The 16,086-nt window shown below is 37.9% G+C and overlaps 2 protein-coding genes across 2 annotated transcripts; both read right to left on the bottom strand.

The window, feature by feature from the left end:
• Positions 1-385: 385 nt before the first annotated feature.
• Positions 386-7,482, bottom strand: LOC119791502. Its single transcript, XM_038297645.1, has 4 exons — positions 7,227-7,482; positions 6,322-6,678; positions 5,888-5,940; positions 386-421 (listed from the first exon to the last, which is right to left on the bottom strand). The coding sequence occupies exons 1-4, from the start codon at positions 7,480-7,482 to the stop codon at positions 386-388; spliced, it is 702 nt and encodes a 233-aa protein (XP_038153573.1).
• Positions 7,483-12,797: 5,315 nt separating this feature from the next.
• Positions 12,798-15,094, bottom strand: LOC119791522. The gene is made up of 6 exons (XM_038297671.1): positions 15,022-15,094; positions 14,617-14,934; positions 13,780-14,136; positions 13,564-13,689; positions 13,329-13,381; positions 12,798-13,223 (listed from the first exon to the last, which is right to left on the bottom strand). The coding sequence occupies exons 1-6, from the start codon at positions 15,062-15,064 to the stop codon at positions 13,143-13,145; spliced, it is 978 nt and encodes a 325-aa protein (XP_038153599.1). The 5' UTR covers positions 15,065-15,094; the 3' UTR covers positions 12,798-13,142.
• Positions 15,095-16,086: the final 992 nt, after the last annotated feature.

Below are 16,086 nucleotides of genomic sequence, written 5' to 3'. Positions count from 1 at the left end.
TGTCTGTAAGAATTGAAAGTTGTTCATTTGCTTTGAAACGTGTCCAAGATGCAACAGCTACAATATAAAAAGTAGGTCCAAAGAAGGAACCCTGGGGTACTCCATAATTTAGGGCCGCTATCACAGAGGAGCAGTGATCGAGTTGAATAGAAAAACGTCTGTCTATCAAATATGACAAGAACTGTTCTAAAATTGCACCCTTAAGATCAACACAGTGCTGTAGTCGATATAAAAGGATATCATGGTCTTCAGCAGGGGTAACCAATTAAAAATCAGCGGTGTCCGAATGAGGAAAATCAACAACCAATAAAGGTCCAGAGACATTTTTAATTATAATCTCTTACTTTAAACAGAATTTAACACTTGTTAAAGATAGGCTATGTCTCTACACCTCGAAGCTTTCTCTTTCCCGTTCTTTTTCCTGAAAAGAGATAACTTGGAACAAACTCTTTAAATACCATTTCATAACCTATATATGTATTAAATAACCAAGAGACATGACAACAGATTTTAATAGAAATTGTGATCTTACTCGAATCAGAGAAGTTGCTTAGAGTGCTGGGCTCACTTCACAGGAAGTGGTTCTGACAAACAGGTAGAGAAGCATTTTATTCTTCAGTATGCCACATCATCACATCATTCCATCACACACGTTAGCAGATGATAAGACATCCATGGCAGAGGAACCATCTTAATTAGATAAACTACTGGGGAAAACATCAGTTCTGACACGCAACAGGCAGCTAAGATTAAGGGGAAATATCGTCAATGATAATTATCCTGACACACTGAAATAAAATGGTTTTTATGCATCCATGTTATACATCCATTCATCCATTTTCAGACACGCTTATTCCCAAGTGGGGTCACGAGGGGTGCTGGTACCTATCTCCAACTGTATATGGGCGAGAGGTGGGGTACACACTGGACAGGTCGCCAGTCCATCACAGAGAAGCATAGAGAAAAACAGGTCAAACAACCATTCACGTACACACTCACACCTTAGGGGACCTTGGAGAAACCAATTAACCTAACAGTCATGTTTTGTGACTGTGGGAGGAAGCCGGAGTACCCAGAGAGAACATAAACATCGTTGGACAACATGCAGTAATTTATAAGCCTGGCTATTCTGGACCCAACCTGATTTTAATGGTTGGGTCCAGAATAGCCAGAAGGTGGGTCTGTATCCGGACCCCGGTCCACTAATTTGTGACCTCTGGTCTATTGTGTCAAATGCTACACCCTCATTTAACAAAAATAAGGTCACATCTGAGGGGTTTACTATTCATAAAACAATGAACTATGAGACTGATTTATTGGCGAGCTAAAGAGCTTCCTGATCTTTTACTGAGTTTAAAGTTTTCAATACAGTCTTTTTTAACTTACTGCTTCTTCCTCGAGAGGGGCTCCTAAAGCTTTAATGGTTTAGAGTGTAAGTATATGTTGAGTGTCTGCCCCTGTGTGGGTCTCTGTTGAGTCAGTTTCGCTGGTTTGCTGCATCTCTGTCACAATGACAGAGAAGAAGACAAAAAATGTCATTAATTACACAAGGGAAAGTCTATGAAACTGTTTTATTTGCATGTAAAAATTTAGTTTAAGAAATAGGCAAACATTTGATATAATGTAACTAAGAATTTTATTTCTAATTATTCACTGATTGAGAATGCTGTATTGTCTCTCATTTATGTAAAAGGCCTTGCAACTCAGGATGTGCCAGAAAACCTTTTATATACCTGATGTGTACTGCTTGTGTACTTTTGGAGAATCACAGCAGTTGTCTGCATCACGTGACTTTCATCTAAGCTTGGTCATAGTGCAGCAGGACTTCCTGGCTGCCTTCATGCAGTTGCTGGAAAGATTGTGAGTTATTCTTCATTAGCTGTTTCTTTTTCTTCATACCTTTTCTATCATTCTTTTGGAGAATAAAACATTACATCTTTCCCCGGCTAGATAGCTACGTTAGGTTTCAGTAATTTTTTGACTGCTAAATTTCACTGTGAAACATTGCAACAATCTAAATCCAGTTACACTCAACAGAGCAGGATGGTGATCCACATGACTGTCCTACCTTTCTTCAGATTGTCTGTCTACCAGACCTAACCTTTCCTAACCTTTGTCCTGGCCTGATTTTTAATGTTGATGGCAGGTGTAGACATACTGACACTGGTTGTAACCACGTGAGCTTTGCTTTTTACTCTAATTTTGTAGCTGTTACCCTCCAACATTTTAGGACAAACTGTTGAATTAATTGAGCTTATGAAGTTTGTAAGCTGGCTGAGGCTAAATCAGTTAACATCTAACCTATTCAAATTACTTTTATTAATGTAATTTATAATTGTTGTGCTCTCTAGAAACATAGCTCTTTCCTAAGAGCTGGTGGTAAATCATTCTGAATGTTCCCCAAGTGGCTGCACTCCTGAATGCTGTTCTGTTGCCATTTAAAGTTGCAGTTGTGAAATGTTCTACTTTGCCTGATCTTGAAGGGGACAGTTAGTCTCCACACATGGGTTTACAAAAAGTTTTTTTCAGTTGTGGTTAAAAAAATAATATAAAAACTGTCTTGTTTGCGCTTCCCACAAGCATGGGACAGCTTTCCCCATTCCCCCAGAGCTTTCATTTCAGCATCTTATGATGGATTTTATTTAACTCAGCCCAGCAGAAGAAGAAAAACTACTTGGTACTGGTTGACATGTTTGCCGAAAGAACAAGCAGACAGTAGTGCAGTGGCTAAATTCCTGCTTACTGAAATCATCCCTGGAAGGAGCATTCCGGATCTGATTATCAATGATGGTGGCACACATTTTATAATAAAGCTCTAACAGACATCTCTGCAGCTCTTGGGTTTACACACTGGGTCTACCTTCCTCAATCAGGGGGAGTAGTAAAAAACGGAGAGAAATGACAAAATACAGAATAAGCTAGCAAAATGCTTTGAGGAGACAGGGGTAGCATGAGTTAAAACACTCCACTTGTTGCTCAGGTACGTATATGTGGAGGCTTACATGAACAAGAGTCAGCCTAAGTCCATTTGAAATCCTATTTGGACAACAAGCCCACATGGGTGGAGAACCAAGTCAGAGACCTGAAGAACTGCCTGCTGCTTTGCTTGAACATGATGTGTTGGTTTCCTGCCAAAATCTGTCAAAGTCTTCTTTCCTGTCTCGTCAGATCGTAAAAGCTTCTTTACCTTCTTTTCCATCTCATCCATTCCAACCAGACCAGTGGGTGCTGATTAAGTACCTGAGATGCAAACATTGGAAGACAAAAAGATGGCAAGGAACATTCGAGAATCTCCTCATCAGCCGTAATGCTGTGAAGCTCGTAGAGCATTCTACCTGGATCTATGTGACTTATTGCTAACTATTTTCCAAGAATCTATGCTGCCATCTATTTTATGTAATTAATGGTTTCCATTTTGGTTACTGTGATGTAATCTCATGATCTTATGGTCTGTGAAACACACACTGGAGCGATGATAAGGCATCCGCTCCTAAAATGCAGAAGTCAGATCCTCTTCATCATCGTCCCAGGACAATTTGTGGTTTTGATCTTCTAACTTTCCTGCAAGAACTGTTTCTTTTGTGGACTGTGTTATTTGCATTATTTTCTTTTTTCTCATGTTCATTTAGTATATGTTCTTCCATTTCTGCTGATTTAGCAGACAGGCTTTATGAGTTCCTTATGAAATTAACTTGGTTCCTCTTTATGATTTCCAATGCTACGTCCTGCCCTGCAAATTTCGTACAGGAAGGAGTGTTGTGGGAAATTTCATTTTTTGCATGACTCCAGGCCTGTCCATCTTTTATATTTTCTAAGACTCCATTTTCGATTTATAAAATAAAATGAACTGTGTTCCACCCAGTACATACATCAAGGTTTAAGCATGTTTCAATAAAAATATTTAACATTTCATAAAATGTCTTTTTAACAAAATTCCCAAGTCCGCTATGCCTTCCAAATGAAAAACTCTGGAAAGTTGACAAAAGAGAGAGACACATTTGCTCCTGCAGGGGAGGGACATTTCACTTAAGGACAAATCATGAACATTGATTGGTCAGTTGCGGATAAGCCCCCCCGGATTGATTTACTTATGACAATTAACTATTTAGACAGACACCAAAAAGAACAAAAATCTTTAAAGTTTTAAAGTTAAATAATTTTTTGTGTTTTACTTTTAAATTTGTGTTATATTTTTTTTGGACATCTAAAACATGTTTCCCTGAGAAATGCACATATGTCTCACCCATCCATCCATCCCTCCATCCATCCATTTTCTTCCGCCTATCCAGGGTCAGGTCGCGGGGGTGGCAGCTTCAGTAGGGAGGCCCCGAGTTCCCTCTCCCCAGCCACTTGGGCCAGCCCCTCCGAGAAACCTAGTCCCTCCAGTGTGTCCTGGGTCTCCCCCTGGGCCTCCTCCCGGTGGGTCTTGTTCGGAACACCTCACCAGGGAGACATCCAGGAGGTATCCCAATCACATGCCCGAGTCACCTCAACTGGTGCCTCTTGATGTGGAGGAGCAGCGGCTCTACTCTGAGTCCTCCCCGGAGACTGAGCTCCTCACCCTACCTCTAAGGGAGAGCCCAGACACACTACGGAGAAAACTCATTTCAACCTCTTGTATCCAGGATCTTGTTCTTTTGGTCATTACCCAAAGCTCACGACCATAGATGAGAGTAGGAACGTAGATCGACCGGAAAATCAAGAGCTTTGCTACATATGTCACACAATTTTGTAATTCAGTGCTGTATATGGCCTTTACATTGAAAACATCTAATGCATCTAGTTCCAGTATGATGGAGTATTAAGGCCAGGTTAGAAGTTTTTTTTTTTTTAAGTAGAGAATAAAGTCGTAACATTACAAGAATTAAGTCACAAAATTACAAGAATAAAGTCGCAACAATAATAGTCATACAATTATGAGAATAGTCATAACATTATGAGAATAAAGTAACATTATGAGAATAAAGTTTTAAAATTAAAAGAAGTTGATTTTATGACAAGTTGATTTTATGACAACTCTTACAAGAAACACTGTCTTCCCTAAAATGTGGAATATCGAGCATAATGTGAAGTTATACTTTAGTATAACTTTACAAATAAGAAAATCTTTTAGAACACCAGCATCAAATTGGGCAGTATGTCAAAGTTGACTCAGGTTGCTGTCTGGTCGGCCGTCACATGCTGGTCTGAGCTCAAAGCTTTCTTTCCTAAACAGGTTGTTGTATGATAACTTCATTCATGTTATTTTTCAACTTTATTCTCACAATATTACGACTTTATTTTCATAATGTTATGAGTTTATAATAATATATTATAATAATATGATTTTATTTTCAAAATAAAATAATATGTTGGCCCTAATACTCTGTCGCACTTCCAGTGTCAATTTAAAAAATCTTCAAAGTTTGTTTTCTCCTTACTGCACGGAGAGTACCAACATTCATATCTTCTTCAATTTTTATTAGTTTTACATTACTTGAAAGCTTAGACTCCATTCCTTCAGTGTAAATGACGGCAAATTGCCCAGGATAGACTTGGATGTAGTTTTGCAATGGCCTCTCACATATGTAACATTATTTAAAAGTAAAAAATGAAAAAATAAAAAGGGAAAGACTACTTTTTTGAAACAGATTTCCTCTCAACATTAATTCAAACTGATGGTCTGACTTCTGAATACACAATGTCTTCAGTCTTCCTCTCCATCTTCTTTGTTCCTCTTGGTTTCTTCCCTCCAGAAAAATGTAATGCAGAGTAGACCAGATCCTGTCCATCATCACGCTGTTTAGAGAAATGCATTCGATGTAAAGTTAAAGAAATTCAAGCTTTAAGAGTATCAAATTTACTTAAATAATAGTTTGGGGATTTTTGTTTTTTTATCACTACCCACAATTTCATCTCTTTGGTAGTTCAAGTTGTTGCGTTTTGCTACAGAGGGTCTTTCTGTGGAACAAAGAGCAACATGCATTAATGATAACATTTTATTTTAATGATCTGTCAGATGGCACATATTTAAAGCATTACATAAACTCAGGTTGTTACTTTCTTCTATAGATCTTGAGTTTAAAGTAGAATAAAAAAAATTAATATTGATTGGTTAATAATACTTACCTTTAACTATTTGACATGGAAAGGCTTTAGTTCGACAAAAGATCAAAATTATATGTATGATAACAGAAACAGCGAAAATGATTAATGTGATCAGCACAATCGTATTTTTGTAACATGTTTGACCTAGAAAAGAGAAATACGAAACATGAGCATCTCCTAGCCATTGAAATAATAATTTATTGTTGCGCATATTTCTCCATATGTGTATATTACCTCCTTCCTTTCTGATGACATTTCCTAATAAGATTTCTCCACATGTAGCCACAGCACAGTAGTAAGTCCCAGGATCAGAGGAGCTGATGTTCTTGGTGAAGTTATAGATACATTTTTTTCGGGTGTTTGGACTTTTCTCACAGTTATAAGCTCTTTTACCATCAGTGTAGATGATATTTGGATAGGATCTGTTGGATCCAGCTTTGAACCAGAACATGCTGAGATCTTCTGAGCATGAATTGTTCTCTGACTCAGAGAGAACTGAACACTGCAGAGTCTCTGAGTCTTCTGGACCGGACGACTCTGAGGCTGTTGACTGCTGAACAACAGTGTAGCTGGATGTCTTCTTTGAGTTTCCTGAAATAATTAAAAGGTTATATTTCAAAACTAAGTTGTTCAATATATAAAATGTCATAGACAGATTCACAAGGAAAAGTAATATTACATAGTTCCTCAATAGTAAAACTGTCCTCTGTGCTTAGCCTTTTCCCAAGAGAGCAGGTAGCTGCAACAGTAGGGGTGTTAACATCTTTAACACTGAAGCAGTTAAAATTATACTTGTTCCAAGTAATTCAATACTTGCATTAAATAAAATGTGCATGAAAAATCTAAATTTTTTGCATCTCTCATAGTAAGAGCATATCAACAGGAGTAAGACATTAAAAACAATGAATACATCAGAGGCACATATAATATTTTGCCATAGAGCAGGGTAAACTAGTAAAACACTTTTAATCTGTTTAAGAGCTGGTTCAGATTAAATTTACATCTTCAACTTGTGAAATCCAATTTAAATTCTGCAATATAGGTGTAATATCAGATTGTAGTTTGAAATTTCAGGAGGAATTTTGTTTCTTTAGTGATGAATGATTTCAAAGCATTGTAATACTGAGGTCTCTCATTACCTTTTACCATCAAATACGTCCCCATCCAAGTAAACTCTATCCAGTCTGTAAGAGCACAGTGATACATTCCCTCGTCTTGTTCAACTGTCTTCAGAATTGTGAGGTTAAATATTTTATCATCACTTGTTGTTCTGAGTTTTGAAGAATTAAATTCTGGGGGATCAATGGGAGCCATGTTTTTTCTATGCTTTACAATTATTTTCAGATTATCTCCAGAAGTTTGCTTGTACCAGTGAATCCATGTTCTGGACTCCATATTTGCACAGGTAAGAGTTACAGGTTCACCAAGCTGAACAGTGACCACAGGAACTAAGGCATCTGGGTTAGAGATAAAATCAATGATCCAAGTTAAATGTTAATGTCAAACTTAAAATAGTTTCACACTTTAAAACAAAATGTACTTACATCCTTGATGAAGAATAAAGACTGTGATCCATAACAGAGCCATCATGACAATGACTTCATAAAAACCCTTGATGCTTTAATAACAGGAGTAGGTGTGGCGATCCAGATCTAAAGTACATCTAACTGGTTTCTCTTATTTTCAGAAAAAAAAAAACAGTGCCTCCTCCCACCTTGTTTATTGAAAGATCTGCTCTTTATCTTCATCTGTCAATTATCAATTAATTTAAGGATAACATTCATGTTTTCATTTGACCTGACCCAGTTCTTTGATCAAGAAACAATACTTAGCACAGATATCTTTTCTGATAGCGCCACTAACAGGTTCTTTAGTGATATTTAAAATAAACCCAGGGGACTGATTTGAACTCTACCACAAATGTTCAGGTTTCCATGCCATAAGCAGCTGCTAATGTTTGACGAATGTGTGAAGAATGTACTGGGTGGAACACAGTTCATTTTATTTCCAAAAATAACACATAAAGATTACCAGAGCTCAATTATATAGGCAGATAGGTAAGGACTCCACCTTTATTTATATAGCCATTTTCATCCAAAAGCAGCTAAGAGTGGTTATACAATGAATGCATACAAATACATAGAAGTTCTTAACAAGTTATAAGGGATACATAAAAGTGAATTAAAAATACGTTTAAATTACATTAGTTCATAAAACAAAAACATTTTAACCTGGCATGAAAAGAGCGTGGGGTGGCGGCAGTTCTACAGCATACAGGAATCTTTATTTGGATTGTTGCAGCAACAAATCTGAAGGCTGCTTCAGGGTCTTTTATGAGTCTTGAAATGGTGAGTACTGTGAGTTTGACTCTGATGATCTTCAAGGTCTTTATGGTTTGTAGCAGTCAAGAAGTTCAGAGATGTAATGAGGGCTCTGACTAGTGAGTGCCTTGAAAAAAAAACTTATAACTGGACAGATGTGCCGGTCTGTTCTTTTTATAAGAACTAGCTACTACAGTTTTAAGAAGTTGGACCTGTCTGATTCTCAGTCTGATGAGACTTATTTTTTCAGGATCCTGCCATCTGTTGTCTAACTCTAGCAAAAACATTTAAATAATAATAAATATAATCTAGTTATCATGATTTATATCTGGATCAATGATCATCCCAAGGTTTCTAGCCATATCAGTGGTCTGCAGGTCTGCAAAAAAGACACTTTTTTGTAGGTCCTGAGGGGTTACATAAGTGATCTAAGTTTCAGAACTCTCAGTCATAACATGACATGGGGCTTACCCTTTGTTTTAATGTCAAATGACCAAGTTTGACGCTTGGCCACGCCCACATGCTTTGATGTAGAAAAATTCCTTTCTTAACTTTTGATCCCCAATGCCTCAAATCATTGTACAGTGAATATGAAGTGTGTAACTCAAAAGCTGTAGGAGGAGTTTGTTCAAATATTGTCATGATCTGGCCTGCTTGCTCTCCCTTAATTGGATATTTCATTCACCTGCCGTTTTCCCTCCCTGCCTCAATTATCATTTATTCCTCTCACCTGTTTCCTCTGGAATATATTCTGTTTAGCCTGAGCATTCTGGGCCAGATCATTGTTGTTTGTTTTCTGTTCATCCTGAGGTTCATGTCCTGGATCCTGGCGGCTAGTGGAAAGAGGGTTTTGTGTCTGTCTCATCTCCTGCTTGTCCACTGTTCCTCCCTTGCTGAGTCCTCTGGGTTTTTGGCTCTGTACGCGGGGAGGTTCAGTATTTATCCAGTAAGCCCGGCTCCAAGGTGGAGACCAGTTTAAAGGTCCTGCATCAAGTTCTGGTTCCACGTCCTGTCTCGGCTACCCTCTTCCAATGAGCCTCCCTGTCTGCACCTGATCCTGTCTGCTCCTGTGTGAGACCGCCTGGTCATACTTCCGGTCCCAGTCAGACTCTGAACCCGCCTGGGAGCTCTATGATGCCTGGAAGCCTGGATCCTGCCACCTGTCTGTTCTAGCCGGTTCTGGATCCTGTTCTTTCTGTCCCAGTCTGTTCTGAATCCCTGACAAGGATCAGCTTCCTGCAAGACCTCTAGAACTGCAGCACTGGGGACACTCTTGGACTGGACTGTTAAACCAAGTGACCAACTCAGGTAATCATCTTCTGTCAGATGATCGTGGTCACTTACCTGTGTTTCTCCCACTAACAGTGTCTGTGATTGGGCGGTGCCCAGCCCCCCCGCGCCCCCCCCCCCCCCCCCCCCCCACCTGCAGTCGCCGCATGCCACAGATCCTAGCAGCTCCCCTGTTAGTTTTGTTCGTTATATAAATGTTTTGTACTTTCCTACTGGCTGTCTCTCCTCAAATGCTGGGTCCATCTGTCCTCGTTTCATGACAAATATAGAAGCTTTAAAGTGCAAAATTACAGCCAAAATTTTAATTTCAATCCAAAATGGCTGACTTCCTGTGGGGTTTAGACCATGGCTCCATGAGGCATTTTTGTAGGTCCTGGTGGGTTAAACATGTTTGCCAACTTTCATAATCGTAAGTAATTGCGTGGCTTGGGGCTGGTTGTTTTAGTCTTTCTAGGTGGCGCTGTAGAAAAAGTAAGCCATGCCCACCAATTATTGGCCTATATTCTTCTTTGGGCTTGGATCAGGTTCCATCATAGTGACTTTGGGGAAGATTGAAGGATCTATGAGGAGATGAGAGCCAATATGGTCATGGCAAAACGCCTCACTTTGCCAGGTCGCCTTGGCAACTTCATTTAACTAAAACCCTCTGCGCTTTAAATGAACTTAGACCAACATGTTTTCTGCCTTCTGACCTAGTTTCAAGGTGCTGATGTTTAAAATGACTGAAAAGGACCCTCCCAAGTTAAAAAAGTGGCTTTCTTCCCTCAGGGGGAGGGGCTTAGGTGATGTTATCATTTGACCATACAGTATCATCAAGCACCCAAAGGGGCTCTTTACTGCAAAACTTGGTTCGATTTGAATTTTTTTGTAAAAGTTATTCCATTTTGAATTTCTTGAAAAGTAGGCTACCCTAACTTCAGGGCCCCTGGAGACCCCTTCAACATGCTCAAAAACGAAAACCTTTGATAACTTTTAATCTCCAATTCCTTAACTGCATAATGACCGAGTCTGAAGGCGATATCACTGTGGTTCTTTGAAAATGGCCTAGGGTCCTGAGATAAAAAGTTTCTACGAAGTGTATGATAGGAAAAGAAAAGCCTCAGAAGAGGCAGATATATCCCAGAATGCTTTGTGCGGAGAGCTCTCCTCACAAAGCATTATGGGATTTGCTGTTATAGCGGCCCACTGTCACTATAGGCTGCCGCTACCCGACAGATGCGAATATTAACAAAGATGGCGCAGGTACCACGCAGTGGTCTGTCCAAAAAGGTACGTTGATGGAATTCACTATACAGTATAGTGTCTGCTCTTTATAATGATTGAGGGATTTAGGCGGATGGTTGGGCACAGTGAGCTTGTATGAGCTATGAGAACAGCAACTTTTAAACAAAGCGTTCACAAGGAGAAATGTATGAGGTGCCCCCAGGGACATAAATCAGAATTAACTTGCATATACACATATCAAATTTAACTCTTCTATATAATATACTGATACACGTGCATAAACACTAGTGAAAAGCTGTCACATAAACTAGTGTATAACCTACTGAAAACCTCACACAAACACTAGTAAAAAGCTCTCACATAAACTTCTCAGCTTTGTGGAGAATGTTAATATGGGGACTGAAGCAGGTTAATGAAATTCTCTTTTTGAAGTGGAAAACTCAGACCTTCCCATATTTCAGGTTTAGAAATCTTAGAGTTTTTAGTAAACCCGCTTTGTGAAACGGACCTCAGGTGAGTGAATACTGCAGAGTATCTTAGTCTGCTGGGAGGGATGGGTCTAAAACAGCTGGCTGCAGAACAACTCGGTAGCTTGAAGTTGTCTCAGTGTTTCCTATAATGAATAATGATAGTTATCCATTTGTTATCACTCATTGTGTTATTGCTTATATTCAAAACATCTTCTTCTTGGTTCAAGTACAACTTGCAGCCTTCGCGAAGGAAAAACTCTGTAACCCCTAAAAGAGACATATTCACTGTGTATTTACAGAGTCATTTGGTAATAAAGTCAAAGGGATATGTTTTGTAAACCACTTTCAAATGTTTATGGCCTTTTTCGGAAATGCAATGAAAGGGCAGTGTGTGGCAGCAGTTAGACTGTGCTGCTGTGACTTGACATTTTGTGGGATGAGTCACTTTGAAAACGTACTGGAGTACTCTTCTCCCCGGGCCTGGACAGTGGGGGTGAATTAAGCCAGAAGATGAGAGGGACGGAATAGTCTGAGAGTTTGGGAAAAGGTGGTGCGGAGGTGGATGAAAGTTAATCTGGAGAGAAGCTGGCCAGAAGCCAAGTCAAGGGGATCTTCAAACACGACTGGCTGGGGTCCCAACGTTGACTGGCTTAACCTGAATGAATGACATCAGCAGGTGATCCATTTGAGGCTGATAATAGTCTTCAACATGGAATTTTAGCTTATGTTTTATGTCTATGAGGGAAAGGTTTTGAGAAGAAAATAGGAATTTGTAGAATCTAAATGCATTAATTTGCATATTGAGCATCACAGCAGCAATAAAAAAAATCTTGATGTACAGGTTGTATGTAGGAAACAAAAACTGGAAATTCTGTTTTACAATTAGAGAAATTTACACTTACTTCCTTGCTAACGAAGATCAAATAGTATAAAACTCAAAGCAGAAGCATATTTACACAATTTATACTCTGTGATACTTAAAAGAAAGGAGGAAGAGTAATATTTCCTGCCTCGCTCACCTTTTTCTGCAGATATGTGCAAACTAGGTGTGTCATGATCGCAGCCCCGGTAGCTGATCTGATTACTCACTTCATTCATCTGCTGTTCCCTCCCAGTTCTCTAATTATCAATGATCTCATCCACCCGCTCCCTCTGCTATATATATGGTTTGGTCCAGCTATCAGGGCCAGATCATTGTTTGTGTATTCTTTCTTTTATTTGTGTGTTCCAATTTTCTCTGCGTATTCTTAGTTTATTCGTGTTATGTTTTTGTGTCAGTTATTCACGTTTGTTGAGTGATTACACTGAACAATTTTATTGGTTTCAAGAGTGCAGTATTATCTGTTTATTTTTGCTATTTAAACATTTAAAGTGTACATTTTCTTTGTTCAATTGTTCTGTTTGATTTTTCAATGTTTTCAATTATGGTGTTTAAATTTTCATGGTCTGGTTTTTAAACTTAATGCTCTTTGCAGAGTTCCAGCATTGATATATACAGGTCTTATTCAATTTTCATAAGTTTCACCTCATTAGAAAGCTTATTTTCAGGATCTGTAAATAATTGAAAACAGCACTGGATAGGCTTGGTTGCTACGGCCTGTGATATATGTAACATTATTTTTCTAAAATAAACAACTTGTAAAAAATAAAAATAAAACAAAGCTATGATAACACAAGGAGAAAGGCGTTGTTTTTGGGAAAGAGTACAAATTTCATCTCGACATTCATTCAAACAGGTTTTTTTTTATCTTCAATTTGCTCTTCTTTGTTCCTCTAGGCGTCTTTCCTTCAAAAAAATGTAACGCACAGTAGACCAGATCCTGTCCTCAGGCTGTGAAAAGAAATACATTTCATTTAAAATTATAGAAATCAAAGCCTTCAGTATCAAATTTACTGAAATAACACATTTGTGATGTTTTTTCTAATCACTACCTACAATTTCATCTCTTTGTTGGTTGAACTTTTTCCTCTCTTCTTCAGAGGAAGTTTCTGCACATTTAGAACAAACAGCAATATGTATTATTGATATAATTTAATTTGAAATAATTAATCACATGTCAGATGGCTCATATTTAAATGCAAAATATGAAGAGAGGTTTTTACTTTCTTCTATAAATACCAACATTTCAAGTAGAATAAAAATTTTATATTGTTCAGTAAAGAACACTTACCTTTGATGATTTGACCTGCTAAGTCGTGACTTTGGTAACAGATCAAAATTACATTTACAGTCAGAGAAAAGGTCATAATGGTTATTGTGATCAGCAGAATCGGAATTTTAAAAAGTGGTGTTTGACCTAGAAAAGAGAAAAAAGAAACATGAGCATCTGTAAGCCTTTGAAATATTCACTTATTATTGTGCATATTTCTCAATGTGTGTACATTACCTCCTTCCTTTCTGATTACATTTCCTAATAAGATTTCTCCACATGTAGCCACAGCACAGTAGTAAGTCCCAGGGTCAGAGGAGCTAATGTTCTTGGGGAAGTTATAGATACATTTTTGGGGGGTATTTGTACGTTTCTCACAGTTATCAGCTCTTTTACTATCAGTGTAGATGATATTTGGATAGGATCTGTTGGATCCAGCTTTGAACCAGAACATGCTGAGATCTTCTGAACAAGAATTGTTTTCTGACTCAGAGAGAACTGAACACTGCAGAGTCTCTGAGTCTTCTGGACCGGACGACTCTGAGGCTGTTGACTGCTGAACAACAGTGTAGCTGGATGTCTTCTTTGAGTTTCCTGAAATAATTACTATAAGGTTATATTTTAAAACTAAGTTGTTCAATATATAAAATGTAATGGACAGATTCACAAGGAAAAGAAATATTACATAGTGCCTTTGCCTTTGAAACTGAAGCAGTGAAAATTACACTGTTTCCAAGTAATTTAATATTTGCATGTATCAACATTTGCATGAATAATATTTTTGCATGTCTCATAGTAAGAGCATATCAAAAGGAATAAGACATTAAAAACAATGAATACATCAGAGGCACATATAATATTTTGCTATAGACCAGTGTAAACTAGTAAAACACATTTAATCTGTTTAATAGCTGATTCAGATGAAATTTTACATCCTTTAAAAACTTGTTAAATCCAATTGAAACTGTGCAATATAGGTGTAATATCAGATTGTAGTTTGAAATTTCAGGAGGAATTTTATTTCTTTAGTGATAAAAGATTTCAAAGCATTGTAATACTGAGGTCTCACATTACCTTTTACCATCAAATACGTCCCCATCCAAGTAAACTCTTTATAGTCTAAAAGAGCACAGTGATACATTCCCTCGTCTTGTCCAGCTGTCCTCAGAATTGTGAGGTTGCTTATTTTATCATCATTTGTAACTTTGAATCTTGAAGAAGGAAATTCTGGGCTATAATGGGGATCTAGGGTTTTTCTCTGCTTTACAATCATTTTCAGATTATCTCCAGAAGTTTGCTTGTACCAGTGAATCCATGCTGTGGACTCCTTATTTGCACAGGTAAAAGTTACAGGTTTGCCAAGCTGAACAGTGACCACAGGAACTAAGGCATCTGGGTTAGAGATAAAATCAAGGATCCAAATTAAATGTTAATGTCAAACTTAAAATAACTTCACACTTTAAAACAAAATGTACTTACATCCTTGATGAAGAATAAGGACTGTGATCCATAACAGAGACATGATGGCACTGACCTCATAAAGACCCTTGATGCTTTACTAACAGGAGTAGGTGTGGCGATCCAGCTCTAAAGTGCATCTAACAGGTTTCTCTCTTTTCAGAAAAAAACAGTGCCTCCTCCCACCTTAAAACCCTTTTTATTGAAATATCTGCTCTTTATCTTTATTTTTTAATTATCAATGATTTTAAGGACAAAATTCATGTTTTCATTTGACCTGACCTAGTTCTTTGATCAAGAAGCAATACTTAGCACAGATATCTTTTCTGATAGCGCCACTAACAGGTTCTTCAGTAATATTAAAAAAACCCAGGGGACTGATTTGAACTCTACCACAAATGTTCAGGTTTCCATACCATAAGCAGCTGCTAATATTTGACGAATGTGTGAAGTATGTACTGGGTGGAACACAGTTCATTTTAATTCCAAAAATAACACATAAAGATTACCAGAGCTCAATTATATAGGCAGATAGGTAAGGACTCCACCTTTATTTATATAGCCATTTTCATCCAAAAGCAGCGTGGTTATACAATGAATGCATACAAATACATAGAAGTTCTTAACAAGTTATAAGAGATACATAAAAGTGAATTAAAAATAAGCCTTTTAAATTACATTAGTTCATAAAACAAAAATGTTTTAACCTTGTATGAAAAGAGCTTTGGGTTGCGGCAGTTCTACAGCGTACAGGAAGCTTTATTTGGATTGTTGCAGCAACAAATCTGAAGGCTGCTTCAGTGTCTTTAATGAGTCTTGAAATGGTGAGTACTGTGAGTTTGACTCTGATGATCTTCAAGGTCTTTATGGTTTTTAGCATTCAAGAAGTTCAGAGATGTAATGAGGGCTCTGACTAGTGAGTGCCTTATAAAGACCTTAGAACTGGACAGATGTGCTGGTCTGTTCTTTTTATAAGAACTAGCTTCTACAGTTTTAAGAAGTTGGACTCTCTGATTCTCAGTCTGATGATAAAAAGCTATGAACTTATTTTTTAAGGATCCTGACATCTGTTGTGTAACTTTAGCA

This window comes from Cyprinodon tularosa, unplaced genomic scaffold (genome assembly GCF_016077235.1).
Source record: "Cyprinodon tularosa strain WSP-4 unplaced genomic scaffold, ASM1607723v1 ctg393, whole genome shotgun sequence".
Classification (NCBI taxonomy): Eukaryota; Metazoa; Chordata; class Actinopteri; order Cyprinodontiformes; family Cyprinodontidae; genus Cyprinodon; species Cyprinodon tularosa.
The sequence above is the reverse complement of the archived record's forward strand: the minus strand, read 5'-3'. Positions and strand labels throughout refer to the sequence as shown.

What these genes read in the sequence shown, in the direction of transcription:
- LOC119791502 (XM_038297645.1), bottom strand. Translation starts at nt 7,482, where the DNA reads ATGGAGTCCAGAACATGGATTCACTGGTACAAGCAAACTTCTGGAGAT. An exon ending in TGTCATCAGAAAGGAAGGAG is followed by an intron (nt 5,941 to 6,321) that starts GTAATATACACA and finishes TTTGTTCCACAG; the next exon opens with AAAGACCCTCTGTAGCAAAA. An exon ending in ACTACCAAAGAGATGAAATT is followed by an intron (nt 422 to 5,887) that starts GTGGGTAGTGAT and finishes ATCTCTTTTCAG; the next exon opens with GAAAAAGAACGGGAAAGAGA.
- LOC119791522 (XM_038297671.1), bottom strand. Translation starts at nt 15,064, where the DNA reads ATGTCTCTGTTATGGATCACAGTCCTTATTCTTCATCAAGGAT. An exon ending in TGTAATCAGAAAGGAAGGAG is followed by an intron (nt 13,690 to 13,779) that starts GTAATGTACACA and finishes TCTCTTTTCTAG; the next exon opens with GTCAAACACCACTTTTTAAA. An exon ending in AGCAGGTCAAATCATCAAAG is followed by an intron (nt 13,382 to 13,563) that starts GTAAGTGTTCTT and finishes CTAAATGTGCAG; the next exon opens with AAACTTCCTCTGAAGAAGAG.